This window comes from Phyllostomus discolor, chromosome 1, assembly GCF_004126475.2.
Source record: "Phyllostomus discolor isolate MPI-MPIP mPhyDis1 chromosome 1, mPhyDis1.pri.v3, whole genome shotgun sequence".
Taxonomy (NCBI): domain Eukaryota; kingdom Metazoa; phylum Chordata; class Mammalia; order Chiroptera; family Phyllostomidae; genus Phyllostomus; species Phyllostomus discolor.
This window is the reverse complement of record NC_040903.2, coordinates 42,364,903-42,382,152: the sequence shown is the minus strand read 5'-3', so window position 1 is coordinate 42,382,152 and position 17,250 is coordinate 42,364,903. Positions and strand designations below refer to the sequence as shown.

The following is a 17,250-nucleotide window of genomic DNA, read 5'->3' as shown; positions in this document are numbered from 1 at the left end:
ACTCTTCCTGATGCCAGCCACCCTCACCTTCCACTGTTTCTATCACCCTTTGTTTTTCTTCATGTGTCCTTTATGCATGTTCTTGACTACCCTTCCCTCTTCCACCCTTGTTGTCTCCTGCCACCTCTGTCTGGGTACTGTCAGTTTGTTCTTTATTTCAGTGTCTCTGGTTATATTTCCCTTGCTTTTTCTTTTGTTGATTAGGTTCCACTTACAGGTAAGATCATATGGTATTTGTCTTTCACCATCTAGCTTATTTCACATAGCATAATATTCTCCAGTTCCATCCATGCTGTCCCAAGAGTAGGAGCTCTTTTTCTCTTTACGCTGCATAGTGTTTCACTTTGTAAATGTGCAATATTTTTTGATCTACTCATTTACTGATGGGCACTTATGCTGCTTCTAGCACATGACTATATTATAAATTGTGCTGCTATGAACATTGGGGAGCATAAGTTCTTTTCAATTGGTGTTTCAGGATCCTTAGGGTATAATCCCAGCAGTGGAATTGCTGGGTCAAAAGGGAGTTCCATTTTTAGTTGTCTGAGGAAATTCTATACTGTTTTCCACAGTGGCTGCACCAGTCTGCATTCCCACCAACAGTGCACTAGGTTTCCCATTTCTCTGCATCCTCTCCAACACTTGTTGTTTCTTGATTTATTTCTGATGGCCATTTTCACCAGTGTGAAGTAGTATCACATTGTGGTTTTAATTTGCATCTCTCTGATGGCTAGTGATGCCGAGCATCTTTTCATATGTCTCTGGCCCCTCTGCATATCCTCCTTAAAGAAGTACTATTCGGGTCCTTTGCTCATTTTTAATTGGGTTGTTTATCTTCCTGGAGTGGAGTGTGAGTTCTTTACATACTTTTGGAGATCAAACCCTTGTCCAAGGTATCATTTGCAAATATATTTTTCCATACAATTGGTGCCCTTTTAATTTTGCTGAGGTTTTCTTTAGCTCTCCAGAAGGTTTTTGTTTTGATGAAGTCTCACTTGTTGTTTTTCATTTATATCCCTTGTTCTAAGGGACATATTGGTGAAAATATTGCTGCATGGAACATCTGATATTTTCCTGCCTGTATTCTCCTCTAAAACTTTTATGGTATCATGACTTATGTTTAAATCTTCTATCCATCTTGATGCGTGTGTTTTTTGTATATGGTTTAACTTGGTGATCAAGTTTAATTTTTTACACGTAGAGATCTAGGTCTCCCAACATCATTTGTTGAAGAGGATATTTTTACTCCATTTTATGTTTCTGCCCCCTTTGTTGACTATTAATTGACCATACAGACTTTGGTATTTTCTGGGCTCTCTATTCTGTTCCATTGATCTATGTGTCACTTCTTAGGCCAGAACTAGACTGTTTTGATTTTTGAGGCCATGTAATATAGTTTGATGTCGGTCATTCTGATCCCTCCCATTTTGTTTTTCTTTCTCCAAATTTCTGAAGCTATTCAGGGTCATTTATGGTTCCATATAAATTTCTGAAGTGTTTGTTCTATATGTGTGAAATATGTCATTGGTAGTTTAATAAGGATTGCATTGAATCTATGAATTGCTTTGCATAGTACTGACATTTTGATGATGTTAATTCTTCCAATCCATGAACATGGTATATACTTCTGTTTGTTTGTGTCTTTCCTAATTTCTTTCATCAGTGTTGTGTGGTTTTCTGACTAAAGGTCTTTTGCCTCCTTGGTTAGGTTTATTCTGATGTATTTTATTTTTCTTGTTGCTATAGGAAATGGAAATTTTTTCCTGATTTCTGATTCTGATATTTCATTGTTGGTGTACAAAAATGCCTTTGATTTCTGAATATTGATCTTGTATCCTGCTGTTTTGCCAAATTCACTTATTAGGTCAAGTAGAACTTTTGTGGTGTCTACATGACTTTCTAGGTAGACCCTAAGTTCATCTCCAAATAATGACAGTTTTGCTTCCTCCTTTCAAATTTGGATGACTTTTTTTTCTTTTCTGATCATTCTTTTGAATGCTAGGACACTCAATACAATGTGAAATAGGAGTGGTGAAAGCAGACATCTTTGTCTCATTCCTGATCTTAGTGGGAAAATTTTTCATTTTTGCCCATTGAGTATGATGTTGGCTGTAAGTCTGTCATATATGGCCTTCATTATGTTGAGGAATGCTCCTTCTATTCCCACTTTGCTGATTGTTCTTAATGTAAATGAGTGCTCTACCTTACCAAATGCTTTTTCTGCATCTATTGATATGATCATGTGATTTTTGTCTTTCCTTTTGTTTATGTGGTATATTATTTTTATTGATTTTTGGCTATTGTACCATCCTTGCATCCCTGGGATGAATCCCACTTGATCATGGTGTATGATCTTTTTAATTTATTGCTGAGTGTGGTTTGCCAATAATTTGTTGAGGGTTCTAGCATCTATGTTCATCAGTGATATTGGTCTGTAGTTTTCTTTCTTTGTTGTGTCTGTATCTGGTTTTGGGATTAGGATGAACCTGGCTTCATAAAAAGAGTTTGGGAGTCTTCCCTCTTCTTGGATTTTTTGGAATAGTCTGTGAAGGATAGGGGTAAGCACTTCCTTAAATATTTTGTAAAATTCTTCTGTGAAACCATCCTGTCCAGGGCTTTCGTGTGCCAGGAATGTTTTGATTACTACTGTTTTGATTGACTTCTGTTTTGCCAGCTGTTATCAGTCTGTTCAAGCTTTCTGCTTCTTCATTCAGTTTTGGAAGACTATTTTTCTAGAAATTTGTCCATTTTACCCAGGTTTTCAAATTTCTTGGCATATAGTTCTTCATATTAATTTCTTATAATTCTTTGTATCTCTGAGTTTTTGCTTGTACTCTCTCCTCATTCACTTCTGATTTTGTTTATTTGGGTTCTCTCTCTTTTATTCTTGACGAGTCTGCTTTAAGGCTTCTCAATTTTATTTATCTTTTCAAAGACAAGGTCCAGGATTTATTGATCCTTAGATATGCTCTTTTAGTATATATCATTCAAGTCTGCTCTGATCTTGGTTATCTCCTTGCTTCTACTCATTCTGGGCTTTGTCTGTTGTTGTTTCTCCAGTTCTTGTAGGTGTAGGGTTAGGTTGTTTATTGGAAATGTTTCTATCTCTTTTAGGCAGGCTTGTATCGCTATGAACTTTCTTCTTAGAACTGCCTTTGCAGTGTCCCCTAAGTTTTAGACTGTTGTGAGATTATTTTCATTTCTCTCCAGAAACCTTTTGGTTTCTTCCTTGATCTCATTATTAACCCATTCATTGTTTAACAGTGTGCTATTCAATGTCCATGAATTTGAGTGTTTTTGACTTTTTTCCCTTGAGGTTGGATTCTAGTTTCAGTCCCTTGTTGCCTGAGAAAATGCTTGAAACGATTTCAATATTCTTGAATTTGTTAGGGCATGTTTTGTGTCTTTTAATTCAGTCTATCTTTGAAAATGTTCCATGGGCATTTGAAAAGATCTATCATTTGTTGACAGTGGAGTGTTAAAATCCCGTAGTATATGTGTGTTGCTATGTATATCTTTCTTGAAGATCTCCAAGATTTTCCTTATACCTTTGGGTGCTCCTATGATGGGTGCCTTTATGTTTATAATGTTTGTCTTCTTCATGGATTCTTCCCTTGGGTATTATAAAGTGTCCTTGTCTGTCTCTTTTTTTTTTTTTTGGCCCTTGTTTTGAGGTCTGTTTTGTCTGATATAAGTATTGCTACCCCAAATTTTTTCTTGTCCATTTCCTTGGATTATTTTATTCCAACTCTTCACTTCTAGTCTGTGTAGGACTTTTGGTCTGAAGAGGGTCTGTTGTAGGCAGCATGTGTGTGGGTCATGATTTTTTGTCCATTCAGCTGCCCTGTATCTTTTGATTGGAGCATTTAATCTATTTACATTTAAAGGTATTATCAATAGCTGCTTATTCATTGTTATTTTACTCCTTTTGTACCTGTGTTCCTCTCTCTCACTCTTTTTATTCCTTTTCTTAAAGCAGTTCCATTAGCACCTCTTGAAGAGCTGGTTTGGAGGGGGTATATTCTTTGAGGCTTCTTTTCTCCAGGAAACTCCTTATTTGTCCTTCTATTTTAACTGGGAGCCTTGCTGGGTTGAGTAGTCTTCATTGCACGCAGGCCTTGCTTTTCATTACTTGTAATATTTCTTGCCATTCCTTCTGGCTTGGAGCATTACCACTGAGAAGTCAGCTGCTAGCCTGATAGGGGCTCCCTTGTAAGTTACATCCTCTTTCTCCCTTGCTGACTTTAAGATTTTCTCTTTGTATTTGAATTTTGCCATTTTGATTATGATGTGTCTTAGAGTGGGCCTCTTTGGGTTCCTTTTGATTGAGGCCCTCTTTACTTCTGGGATTTGTGTTACTTTTCTCTCATCAAATTAAGGAAGTTTTCCATCATTACCTTTAAACAGGTTTTCCATCCCTTGCTCCTCTTCTTTTCTTTCTGGTATCCTTTGTATATCCATATGATTATATTTCATGTTGTCCTAAATTTTACTGAACCCTTTTTTTGAGTCTTTTCCTTTTCTTGCTCTTTCTGGGAGTTATTTTCTACCTTGTCCTCCAGCTTGCTGATTCAATCCTCTGCTTCATCTAGCCTGATTTTGATTCTTTCTATTCTGTTCTTCAATTCAAAAATTGTATTCTTCATTTCCTCTTGGCTCCTGTTGACTGTTTCTATGTCCTTTTTCATGATGGTGTGATTTGCAGTAAGTTAAATGTAGCTTCCCTGTAGGTTTTGATAATTCTCAGTGAGCTCATTGAGCTTCCTTATAACCATTGTTTTGAACTCAATATCTGATAGTTTCATTGCCTCTATTTCATTAAGCACTCTTTCTGAGGATTCCTCCTTTCCTTTCATTGGGGTTTCTTTATCTTCCATTATTTGTGAGATTCTTTTTGTTTCCCTCTGCTTCTAAATTGACCCGTTTTGACTCTCTGAGTTGTTTGTGTGAACTTCTATGGTGGGAGACCTGTGAGATTCAATGGCTGTCTCCTTGATATCCTGAACTTGATGCTCTCAGGATGCCTTTTATGCCATTTATGTTGACTCTCTGGATGTAATTGGGATTTGATTGTTGTTGGGTCTTTGGTGAGTCTTTCCCTCTACCTGGTTGACTAAGGGTCACTGTGCCCACCATGTCTTGCATGCTGTTGTTCAGGCACTGCCAAAACAAAACCATAAATCCCAGGGAACAAAACCACATCCCCCAAAATATCAACCACTCCTGACATCCCGCTATCAACAGGAAATAACACAGTCGATAATCTACCTGGTTGACTAAGGGTCACTGTGCCCACCATGTCTTGCATGCTGTTGTTCAGGCACTGCCAAAACAAAACCATAAATCCCAGGGAACAAAACCACATCCCCCAAAATATCAACCACTCCTGACATCCCACTATCAACAGGAAATAACACAGTCGATAAGGGAGTACAGAGATTAAGACTATTATAAGAAAAGAGAGAAATAAACTGCAGTATAAAATCTAGTGACTTAATATGTACAAACTTAATGAATAAGAAATGAATGTTAAAAAGCTATGCAGGAAAGAAAATATCACTAATCATGGAGAAGACCACAGTGGATTTCCTCTTGGTACCTCCAGTATTTACCACTGTTTTTCCTTTCTGGATCCACCTCTGTTGATATAAGATATTGACCCCATCTGACCTTAGATAGCCTGTTTGAGACTTCCAGGGGTCTACTGTCCCTTTCTATGTCCTTCAATTGTTAATCTAGTCATTCTACACTCAGCAGTCAGGCTTATGCCCTACAGGGAAGGGCAGAATTCCTCCTGGTTTGGGGCTAATGTTCCTCCACAGGCTGTTGCTGCTCAGAGGGGAGTGGTCTGTCTGAACACAATGGCTGCTGCAGTATAGGGAATGACTCAGCATGGGGATCCCAGCAGATACTTTCTCAGTTCTCTCCCCAAAGCTTTTGTCCCAAGTATCTCCTCGGGCATCCCTAGCCCACTCTGCCCGTCACCTTTGCCAGATCCCTGGGTAAGTGGCTACAAATGAAAGTTTGTGTGTTGGCTCTTTAAATGGGTCTTTTGAATCTCCATCTGTCCATCTCTGCCATATAGCAACCTTGCCACTTTTCACTGCCGGTTGTTACCTGTATACTTTTTGGTCTCTAGTGCTCTAGTCTGGAGGTTGCAGCTTAGGAATTAGACCCTACACTTCTCAGGGGATCCAACCAGTTGCTTCATTATCCCTACAGCACTGCCACCTGTGGGCACCCACCCAGCCCTATTGAGTCACCACCACAGTCCTTATCAGTCAGTTAATGCTGAAGATAAGTCTTCTCTCAGTCCAAGGTTATAAGGCTTCTCCTCACTACTGTTTAGTTGTTTGTTCTGGGTGATTTCTTCACAATTTAGTTTTAATTCCAGGTTGGTCCTGGGAGGAGGTCAGTATGGCTTCCATTCACTCTTCCCCCATCATGCCTCTTCCCCACCCATCACTTTACTGAATAATGCATTCACCATTTTGTTCCAGTACCTTCTGCCACTTTCAGGCAACTTCATAATTCCATCTCCCCAATACTTTTTATCTTTTTGAGCAAAGACCTATTCCATTCACTTTGTGCAGTCTTCCAAGTAACTGAAATTTTTTCCATTAGTAGAATTTTGTGAAGACCTAAATAAATGGAAATCTGAAATTGCAATGTCTGGTTAATACAGCAGATGAATCAGTACTTCCCAGCCAAACTGTAAAGTTTCTGCCTGGTCATCAAAGAAACATGTGGTCTTGCATTATCTTGATGGAAGATTTTGTGTTCTCTGTTGAGTAATTCTGGATGCTTTTCATTAAGTGCTGCTTTCAGTTGATCTAACTGGGATCAGTACTTGCTGGAATTAATCATTTGGTTTTCTGGAAGGAGCTCACAATAGAGCACTCCCTTCCAATCTTACAATATACATTAACATCACCTTCTTTGGATGAAGATTGGCCTTTGGTGTGGTGGGTGGTTCATTTTGGTTGCCCCATGGTCTCTTCCATTACACATTATTGGAAAGTATCCACTTTTCATCATCCATCACAATTTGTTTTAAAAATGGAATGCTTTCATCACATTTAAGTAGGGACTCACATACAGAAAAACGGTCAAGAACACTTTTTTCACATAAGTTCTGTGGAACCCACTCACGAAAGCAATTAACACAACCAAGCTGGTGCAAATGATTTTAAATGCTTCACTTGGATATTTTGAGTATGTCATCTATCTCCCACATGGTATAATGTTAATTGTTCTCAATTAATGTTTTGCTTTGGTTGCTATCAACCTGAAGTGGTCTACCTTACTGTGGAACATTGTTTAGCAAGAAATCTCCAGCATAAAATTTTGCAAACCACTTTTGACACATTTGATCAGTCACAGCACCTTCCCCATACACTGCACAATTTTTTGTGTGTTTCAGTTGCATTTTTGCTTCTCCTGAAATAACAATGCATGATATGCCAAAATGTTGCTTATTGTCTTCCATCTTTAATATTAAAAGGGCTACACAAGAAATCACCAATTTTCAGTTTTTCAAATGCACACTGACATGACAGCTGTCACAATATAATCTAACATAATTGTTACAAATGAAGTTAAAGACAACTAAGCACTACTAGAGCTATCTTAAGGAAAAAAAGAAACAAACAATTCTTTGGACCAACCCACATACTTAATGAAAACTCTTCCTTTAAAGACAAAATGATCCAAAATTAAGAATGAAGACATCTATTATTATACTTTATGAAAATATTCCAATTATTCCAGCAATTATTTGTAAATATTTTCATTAATGACAAGAATTATTAAGCTCCTAAAATAAATAAAAAACAGTTATAGCGCCAGTAAATTGCTTGCTAAATTGTAGAAACCACACGAAATAATCTAGGGAAAAGTGTTTCCATGGCTATAGTAGAATTAATTGATTGAGGAGTTGAAATCATTCTTTACATTTGCATCTATTACAGTTGCAGCTTTACAGAGTAAACAAATATGTGTTTAAATCTATAGTTGCTTCAGTTTAATCATTTTCTATGATTGTGAATGTACTGATGTGATGTTAGAGAAGAAAATCTATTACACTTTATCATATGTATAGTTCATATGTATAAACAACATAATATAAAGTATGTATACTATATAGTTATGTCAGCTTATAAAACTACTGACAGTTTAAAGATCTTTGGCTACATTATTCCAAGCTTTTTCAGAAAACTAAATTTTATATTCACATTATAATATTCTCTTTTGATCAATTTTCTGTTTGTTTGTTTTTCCTTTCAGGAAGACCCACAACATTATCTGAGTTGATGAGGAAAGCTGAAATATGGCTCATTCGAACCTATTGGGATTTTGAATTTCCTCGCCCACTCTTGCCACATTTTGAATTTGTTGGAGGACTCCACTGCAAGCCTGCCAAACCTCTGCCTAAGGTAAACTTATCCGTGTTTGCTTTACTTTGTTTACTTTGCATTTTTAGTAGTAATGATTCTATGTTCTTCATTTAGAATGTCTGATCACACTGAGAAAGATATAGGAATACAAGGAGAGTAACATGACAATTAGAAACTCATATATTTCTATATTATTACAAGTGTCTGAATGTCATTATCATTACAGAAAAAAGAGGTATACTTGGAAAGCTTTAGAAATCAATTCAGTTAAATTGAGGCCTTCTTAATTCAATACATATTAAAATATAGTCACAATTCAAAGAATAATTTTAATGTCAGTACTAAAGTGCAATGATAAGTGATGAGCATGTAGAGGAACAGACACAATTTTTGCCCTCACACACAAGATATTCTACTTGAAAATATATAAGCAAGTATAAAAATTGTGTGAAAGTATTATAATAAAGAAAGAACACAATGCTACTATAATGTTAGAGAATATCCCGTGAGAATGGACCACAGTGCATCAGCAGTGATGACAGCAATCAGACATAAGTGAGCAAAATACATCCCTTTTTCTGTCCCCTTCAAGAACAAAAAAGTGTTATCTGTTCATGAACAAAAATCTCTCTGTGGAAGGTGGAATCCAGCATTACATGCCAAGGGACCTGGAAAGAATCTCACCCACCTGTACATCAAATAATAGGCAGAGAGACATCACTACTGGCTGTGATGCCTACAGGGTATCATGAATTGTTCCAGCCCCTTGTGGCTGCAGTCCAGGAGCATGTACAAATCCTGACTTGAGCAGTCACCTATGGCTTAGGGAGCTGATGGAGAAGTCCAGATTTCCAGAGAAGTTCCAGCACACTATTGGAGTACAGAATACATACATTTAAATGCTTTGGTATGAGGTAGAAAGAAGCTTGACTTTTCCAGCATCACTCCTCCTCCAAGACAACATCATTTAAAGCTAAGAGAGAGCTCATGATTTCTCCAACAGGGGATAGGACAAGTGAGTCAGTGGAGGGTAAGCTTTCCCTGGTATGCTCATTTCCAAAGGGCTCATTTCTCTCACACAGCATCCAGAATATTAAATCAGGAGCTCAGTAAAGGTCAAAGGGGACAGATCAGGAGAACAGCACATAAGATTCTCAGAGGGCCTTAAAGAGACACAGTTCCTCCTGACTGCACTCCCTCCTCCATCAGGAAGCCTGACCACAAACTAGGAAGAAAACCTCTCTTACAGATCCCCCAACTAGGCTATGGACACCAAAAGTGAACTGCATTCCAAACCCATACTTCCTGCCCTCTACACTCAGCTCCATGTACAAAATGCTAAGCTCAGCAGCAAGAACAAGATTTGGGAGAAGGCTTCAGATCAAGAACAGAATGCAGGCAAGTGTTTGCTCACAAAAAAACACCACAAACTGGAGCTGTAGCACCACCTTCAGGAAAATAGGGAGGCCATCACCATCTGGTCTCATGCTATACTGGATGGAGGAAGGACATCCAGATTTAAGAACTCACCCACAAGAGGGAGCCAGAAGCAGGGAGCTGGCATATTCATACAAGGTCTGAAAAGGCCTTATCTATGTCAGTATTGACTAAAGGTATTTCTACCTTGAAAGCAGTAAAGATGAAAGTAGGTGACTGCTAATTCAAATGCAAAAACCAGCAATGTGAAACTTTAAAGGACATGAAAAAACAAAAAAAAATAGATCACAAAGTTTGACAATAATCCTCCAGCAACCAAATACAGACATGGATATAAACGATTTACCCAAAACAAATTCAAACTAGCTGTGTGAGAAAACTCAGTGATCTAGAAGAAAAAGGATCCCTGTGTACCGTCAGTAGAAATGTAAAATCATTGCAACCACTATGGAAAACTGTATGGATATTTTTGAGAAATGAAAAAATCTTCTGCCATATGATCCAAAAATCCCATCTCTGGGTATATGTCCAAAAGTAAGAAAAACAGGATATTAAAATATATTCATGAACCCATGTTTATTGCACCATTATTCATCAGAGCCAATAAATGGAAACAACTTAAGTGTCTGTCAACAAATGAATGGGTAAAGAGATGTGAACTACACACTGAGACATAACACACAAAACAGAATATTATCCAGCCCTGAGAAAAAGGGAATCCTACCATCTGGGACAACACTGATGACCATGAAGGCAATATGCTAAGTGATATAAGTCACAATGATAAAGACAAATAATGTGTCATGCACTTACATGTGGAATCTAAAAAGGCAAACTCATAGGAACACAGAGTAGAATGATGATTACCATGGAGTGGTGAAAAGGACATGGGAGGTGGAGAAGAAGTTGATCAAAGGGTACAAACTTGCAACTCAAAGATGATTAAATTCGGGAGAGGTAGTGATTATAGCCAACAGTGCTCTATTATATGATTGAAAGCTTCTAGAGACTAGATATATTCTCAGTCTAGAGACTAAGTGTTCTCACCACACATACTAAAAGATAACTATGTGGCCAAATGGAGGTGTTCACTAATGCTAAGGTGGTAATCATACTATCATATGTAAATGAATCAACTCAACATACTGTGAACATTAAACTTACCGAATGTTGTATGTCAGTTGTATACTAATTTTTTAAACAAAAGCATGAAATAATGATTAGAATGAAAAATTAAACTTTTCATGTTAGAAGGGTTAGGTTATTTTCCAGAGAGAAACAACAATTTAAAACAAATGATCAGAGGGGCGGAAGAAATTAGTATGACATTTTGATCAGATATCCTTTAAATTTTTCACTCTTTACATATTTGGAATGAGGGTGTAGTAAGTACATTGAACAATTAGAAATTTCTCTAGTACAGAAGGTAATAAAATTTGAAAACTGATAAGGGTTGGGGAACACAGTAATTCTGAAACAACTATGGGTGAACATGACTTTACCAGGAACTTCATATACATTGAACTGAGCTACTCAAGAAGGTGACCAGATCTGTGCTGCAGAAAGCCCAGCTGTACCTCTCCCACCATGGGGCAGGCAATCCCTGGGGGACCAGTGAGGTGATGATGAGGGCCCCTCATAGCTAGTTACATGTAACACATTCTACTAAATCATCCATTTTGAATATGCTTTCAGAACAAAAGGTGTCATTTGTAAATAAGCCAGAAAAATAGTCACTCAAATAAGTACCAATACAAGTACAATTCTGGAATCTTACAGCTGTTTCATGGAAATTTTAGATAATAATAGCAGACTCATGAATTAAGTGATTCTCCAGATGTATAGAGTGATTTAGAGAGAGAGGTCCAAAATGTCACCTAAAAAGACCATGAACTCACATTCATGCATGAACACACTGAATATACACCTGGAATGTAAAGTAAATTCTCCTGAAAAATAACTGAGGGTTGATGGAGCAGCTTCAGCACAACAAAAGCAGAGAGATTGCATAGAGAAGGTTGACAAACTGTGAGAACTCTTTGGATTCTGTGGAAACTCTTCGGGATTGGAGGTGCCAGCAAGTGCCATTGTTTACATTCTCTTTCCACAGATAACATGGGCAGAAATTTAATTCAAGTGCTGTAGTTTATGTGCAAGGCCACCATAGTGTGCTGTAGCCTGCTCAGCCCACACCCACTCTAAGCTCAGACAGCTGAACTGCCATATCACTGCTGCAACCACATGCCCCTGGTGGCTCCCAACCCAGCCAGCCAGTCTAGCAGGGTGCCCCCAGGGTGTGCACTCTGGGAAACTCAGCCTATGCATGCCTTCACTATGGCTAGCCTGTGTGCCTTAAGCAACCACTTCAAAAGCCACTCCGTTAGGACAGGTAGCTCTTTAATCCTTAAAAATAAACACAGAAAATAAAACAAATGAGGAAACACAGAAACATGGTTCCAATGAAAGTATAAAAAACTCAAGAGTAAAACCTCTAAAGAAACAAAGATAAGTAATTTGCCTGATAAAGTATTCAATATAATGGTCATGAGGATACTCATCAAACATGACAGAAGAATAGAAGACTACAGTGAGAACATTAACAAAGAGTTGCAAAATATAAAACACAACCATCTGAACTGAAGAATACAATAACTAAAATGAAAAAAATATATGCTAGAGGAATCAACAGATTAAACAATAAAGAAGAATATGGTAGCCACTTGAAAGACAGAAATATGAAAATCAGGAGAGCAAAAACAAGAAAGAATTTAAAAAAAAAAAAAAACAAGAATAGTTTAAGAGACCTCTGGAACAACATCGAAAATACAACCATTCACATTAGAGGAGTCCAGAAACACAACAGAGAGAGAAGGGGGCAGAAAATCTATTTGAAAAAAAAATGGCTAAAAGCTTTCTTAACCTGGAGAAGGAAACAGACATCCAGGTCCAAGAAGTTCACAGAGTTTAAAATAAGATGAACATAAAAATATCCTCACTAAATTATGTTATAATTAAAATGACAGAAGCTAATGATAAAGAGAGGATCTTGAAGGTAGCAAGAGAAAAACAGTTACTTACATACAAGGGAAACATCATAAAACTATCAGCTGATTTCTAAGGAGAAAAGCTATATGCCAGAAGGTTGTAGCAAAATATATTTCAAGTACTAAAAGAATAGAACATTCAACCTAGAATACTCTGCCAGACAGGCTTGTCAAGGAGCATCAAAGAAAATTTAACAATTTTTGAGACAAGCAAAAATTAAAGTTCATCACCAATAAACCAGCTTATTAAGGAATATCGAAAGGCTTCTTTAAATAGAAGTAAAAAGCCCATAACCAGGAAGAAGAATGAAATCTCACTGGTAAAGCCAAGCATATAATAAATACAACAGACCAGCAACATAAAAAGCTAGTATTGGGGAAAAACAAGGACAACTGTAATTGAACAACAAAAACAACAACAACAACAACAAAAGAATTAGACACCTAAGCAGAAATAAATAAATAAATCAGTAATAAATATTAACCATGGGAAATATAGTCAATAAAATTGTAATAACTATGTACAGTGGTAGATGGTACTAGAAATAGTGGAGAAACACAAAACTATATAATTATGTAACCACAAAACTGTACACCTGAAACTAATGTAAAATAATATTGAATGTCAACAGTTGTTTAAATATAAAATAAAATAATTTTTTGAAGAGCTAGTATAAAGGTTCAACACAATAGTAGCAAAATAACAATGAGTATATAGGGAATACACAATAATAAAAGGATGTAAAATATGATGTTGAAACAAAACAGAGGGGGCAGTAAAATATAGCTCTTCTATCATGTTTGGAACACTACAAAAATGCATGTGGGTTACAATAGAATGCTATAGGTATAGATCAATATATATGAACCACATGGTAGCAACAAACCATAAATCTATAAAACATGCCCCCAAAAAACAAAGAAAAAGAACCCCCTACAAAACCAAAAATGAAAACAAAAAATTAAACCAAACCAGCAAACCAAAAGGGACAAATCAATAAAGGAAGAAAGAAACAAAAACAACTACAAAGGCTACTAAAAAACAATTACCAAAATGGCAAAAGTACACCTATCACCTATTACGATCAATGTAAATGGAATAAATTCTCTAATAAAAATACATAGTGTGGGGATCCAAGTTGGCTGCAGAACCAGAGAAGATACACACACTTCTGCCTTGTGTGAAACAGGATTTACAGCTAAATCAAAGAGCAATCAATTTTAACAGACCCCCTGAAAGACAGCTGAATGGGAGTATTATATCCAAGGATTTCTAGGAGAAGCTTACACAGGGACTTGTAATAAGGGCAGAGAGGCAGAGAGGGCAGGCCCCTGCACCCAGGTGGGGAAGCTGAGAAGCTGGAAAGACTGATTGGTGGCTGCAAAAGTCTCCCCTAGGGAGTGTGGGGGTCTCAATCCCATGTCGGGACCCCCAGACCAGGGAACCAGAGTCAGGAAGACAAGCCTGCATAGTATCAGGCAGTGACAATCAGCAGGGACTCTACTCTGTCTGCTGGAAAGAGAACGGAATCTGTTAGCATCCCAGGTGTTCTCCTAAAGGGTCAACACACAAGAGCTCACTCTTTGGCACTCACCCAAGGCTCTAGTAGTGTTAGCCAAACTAGGGCATATGCAAGCCATAAAGAGAAGATCTGGGTGGTGAGCCTCCAGAGAAAAATCCAGAGGGTCCACTACTGAGGTCCCAATACTAAGTTAACATCCTGCATCGCCGTCAGGAGCCATATTCAAGGGTCAGGCTCCCCTGTTCTTACAGAACAAACTGGGGCAGCGGGCAAGCGCTAACCTAGTCCTTAAAATACTAGCAATACCATCCTGACACACTGGAGTCAAGCAGAAAGAATTATTGGCTGCACCCACAGGGACATGAGACGTACTCTTCTAAGAGTTTGCTAAACTCTTAGAAGGCCAATGAAGCTTACCCCCTGCCCTCAGGTTAAACAGGCTCCACTCTCAACAGAAGATGGCCTTGTCGGGGTCTCTGGCAGCATGGTTGTTGAACTAAGGGAAAAGAGCAGCTCCTCCCCCCCCATGGGCCTGTGCCCACCCCAGTGAAGGGCTGCCTTGATCTATATCCCCCAAACCCATGGGGCCCATCCTGCCCAGCACAGTTCCACAGCAGGGAAGAGGGCACAGCTCAGAACTGGTAGGTGTAGCACAATGCACTCAGAAACCCTTAATGGTCTCTGAATGTTCAGCTGGAGAGCCAGAGAGAGGCATGCAGCTCAGTCCCCTCCAGAGGGCTGGCACCACCCCAGAACAGTGCTGCCTTGATCTGTTCCTCCAAGTCACCCTGGCCCCATTTGACTGGGTTTTGTTCTGTGAACAGAAGAGTTCAGAGAGTGCAGCTCAGAGCCGGGAACTTCAAAGTGCAGCTCCACCTGGATCTCTGCAGCACGGCTGCAGAGCTAGGGCAAGGCATGCAGCTTGTCCCCTCTCGTGTGCCAGCACCACCCACAATGGAAGACTAAGTAGATCTGTTTTTATAAATACCACTTGACCCCTCCTGCTGGGCTCAGTTCCTTGCAGGGTAGGCAGCTCGGATCAAGCTGGGACATTCAGAGTGAACCGCCCTCAGAGGCTCTAGTCTGGGGCTTCAGCAGTCATGGCTAAAGGTGGGGTGCAACTGGCAGCCTCCTGTGGCCCAGCCAGTGCCACACACACACATGTGTGCAAATACATGAAACAAAAAAATTCAAACTCATCAATTGTGTCTTCCAAAGGAACTAAGGGATTAGGTGTTAAAAACAGCCACTGGTTGAAAAAAAATGGAGGTGCCTCAAAAAATTAAAAACAATGGCCACTTGGTTTGGATGTATATCCAAAACAATGACCAAAGAATCCTGATATTTCCACACCCAAGTTCATAACAACACTATTCACAAGAACCAAAAGGTGCAAACAACACAAGGGTCCATTGATGGATAAATCAATAAACAAAATATGGTATTTACACAGACAGGAGTACTGTATGTTGTGTGCCCTTGAGTCAGCTCCTACTCCTGATGACCTTATGAATGAGTGATGTCCACAAAATCCTATCCTGAGCAGCCCTCACAGCTCCTGTAGCCTCATGCCTATGGCTTCATTTATGGAGTCATCAATCTCACATTTCATATTCTCCTTTCCTGCTGCCTTCTGTTTTCCCAGCATCATTAGCTTTTCAGAAGAACCCTGGCTTCTCATCATGTGCCCAAAGAATGGAAGTCTCAGTTTTGTGATTTTTGCCTTCGGAGATATTTCAGGATGAATTTGCCCTAAGACCCACTTGTTCATCTTTCTGATGGATCAGAGTTATCTGTAGAGGAATACCAGTAACCCTTAAAGTTGGGGGAGATTCTAACAAATGCTGGAACATATCTGAATCTTAAGGACATTTTGCTGAGGGAAATAGGCCACTCGCAGAAGACAAATCCTATATTCCACTTATATAAGGTATCTAGACTACTCATATTCACAGAAACAGGAAGCAGAATAACATTTGTCAGGGATGGGTGAGATGGGAAGAAAATGGAGAATTACAGTATAAGAAAGACAGTTCCCATATGCAAGATGAAAAAGTTCCAGATCTGGGTTGAACAACAAGAATACAAATGCTACTCCACTGTACACAGAGTAATAAATAGATAAGATGTTTGCTTTGTATTATGTGTATTTTATCACAATCTTAAAACACAGGCACTACACTAGTAACTACTTACAATAAGTAATTTTCTCTCTTTAGTTATTTGTAGCAATGCTTTCATTAGTGTTCACTCTGCTGTTGCTCTTTTGTGATGGGAAAATTTCTTCCTTCACAGGAAATGGAGCAGTTTGCCCAGAGCTCTGGAGAAGATGGTATTGTGGTGTTTACCCTGGGGTCGATGGTCACTAACTTGACTGAAGAAAATGCCAATACGATTGCCTCAGCCTTGGCCCAGATTCCTCAAAAGGTTAGACAAAGTACCTTAGAGTGGAAAAATAATGAATACATTAATCTCTGTAAAGTGTCTGATTGCAGAAATTCCTATGTGAAAGGTCAACTCCAATGATAGCTCCAATTTATCACAGATAGCAATTTAAAAACAAAATGCCCATGGCAGGTGCTAAAGTGATGCAGAGGGTGTTTTGTTTGGCAATAATGTTGGCATTAACATGGTGACCACAGAGAAGTATATTTCAGAGGTACAGGTAAAGCCTGGCATTATAACAGCATTGTAGACAGGTCCATATATCACCAAAGTCTACCCTGTCCATTGCTCCTTTTTTGTGCAAGAATCCTAGGGAACTGCGTACACTACAGATGTTCTCAGACAGCAGTTACATCTTAACAGTAACATAAACTAGGGATGATAACAGTCTGAAAGGCATCATGC

General features: G+C 38.5%; 1 protein-coding gene across 4 annotated transcripts in view; it reads left to right on the top strand.

The window, feature by feature from the left end:
• The window catches only part of LOC114492295 (UDP-glucuronosyltransferase 2B31-like), a 48,524-nt gene that overhangs the window by 19,803 nt on the left and 11,471 nt on the right, over positions 1–17,250 (top strand). For 3 of the 4 annotated variants that reach the window (XM_036021369.1, XM_028506490.2, XM_036021373.1), the window contains exons 2-3: positions 8,287–8,435; positions 16,696–16,827. In XM_036021369.1, the coding sequence (XP_035877262.1) occupies positions 8,287–8,435; positions 16,696–16,827 (281 nt within the window). The remainder of the gene's footprint in view (positions 1–8,286; positions 8,436–16,695; positions 16,828–17,250) is intronic. The other variant, XM_036021375.1, reaches the window with a different exon arrangement.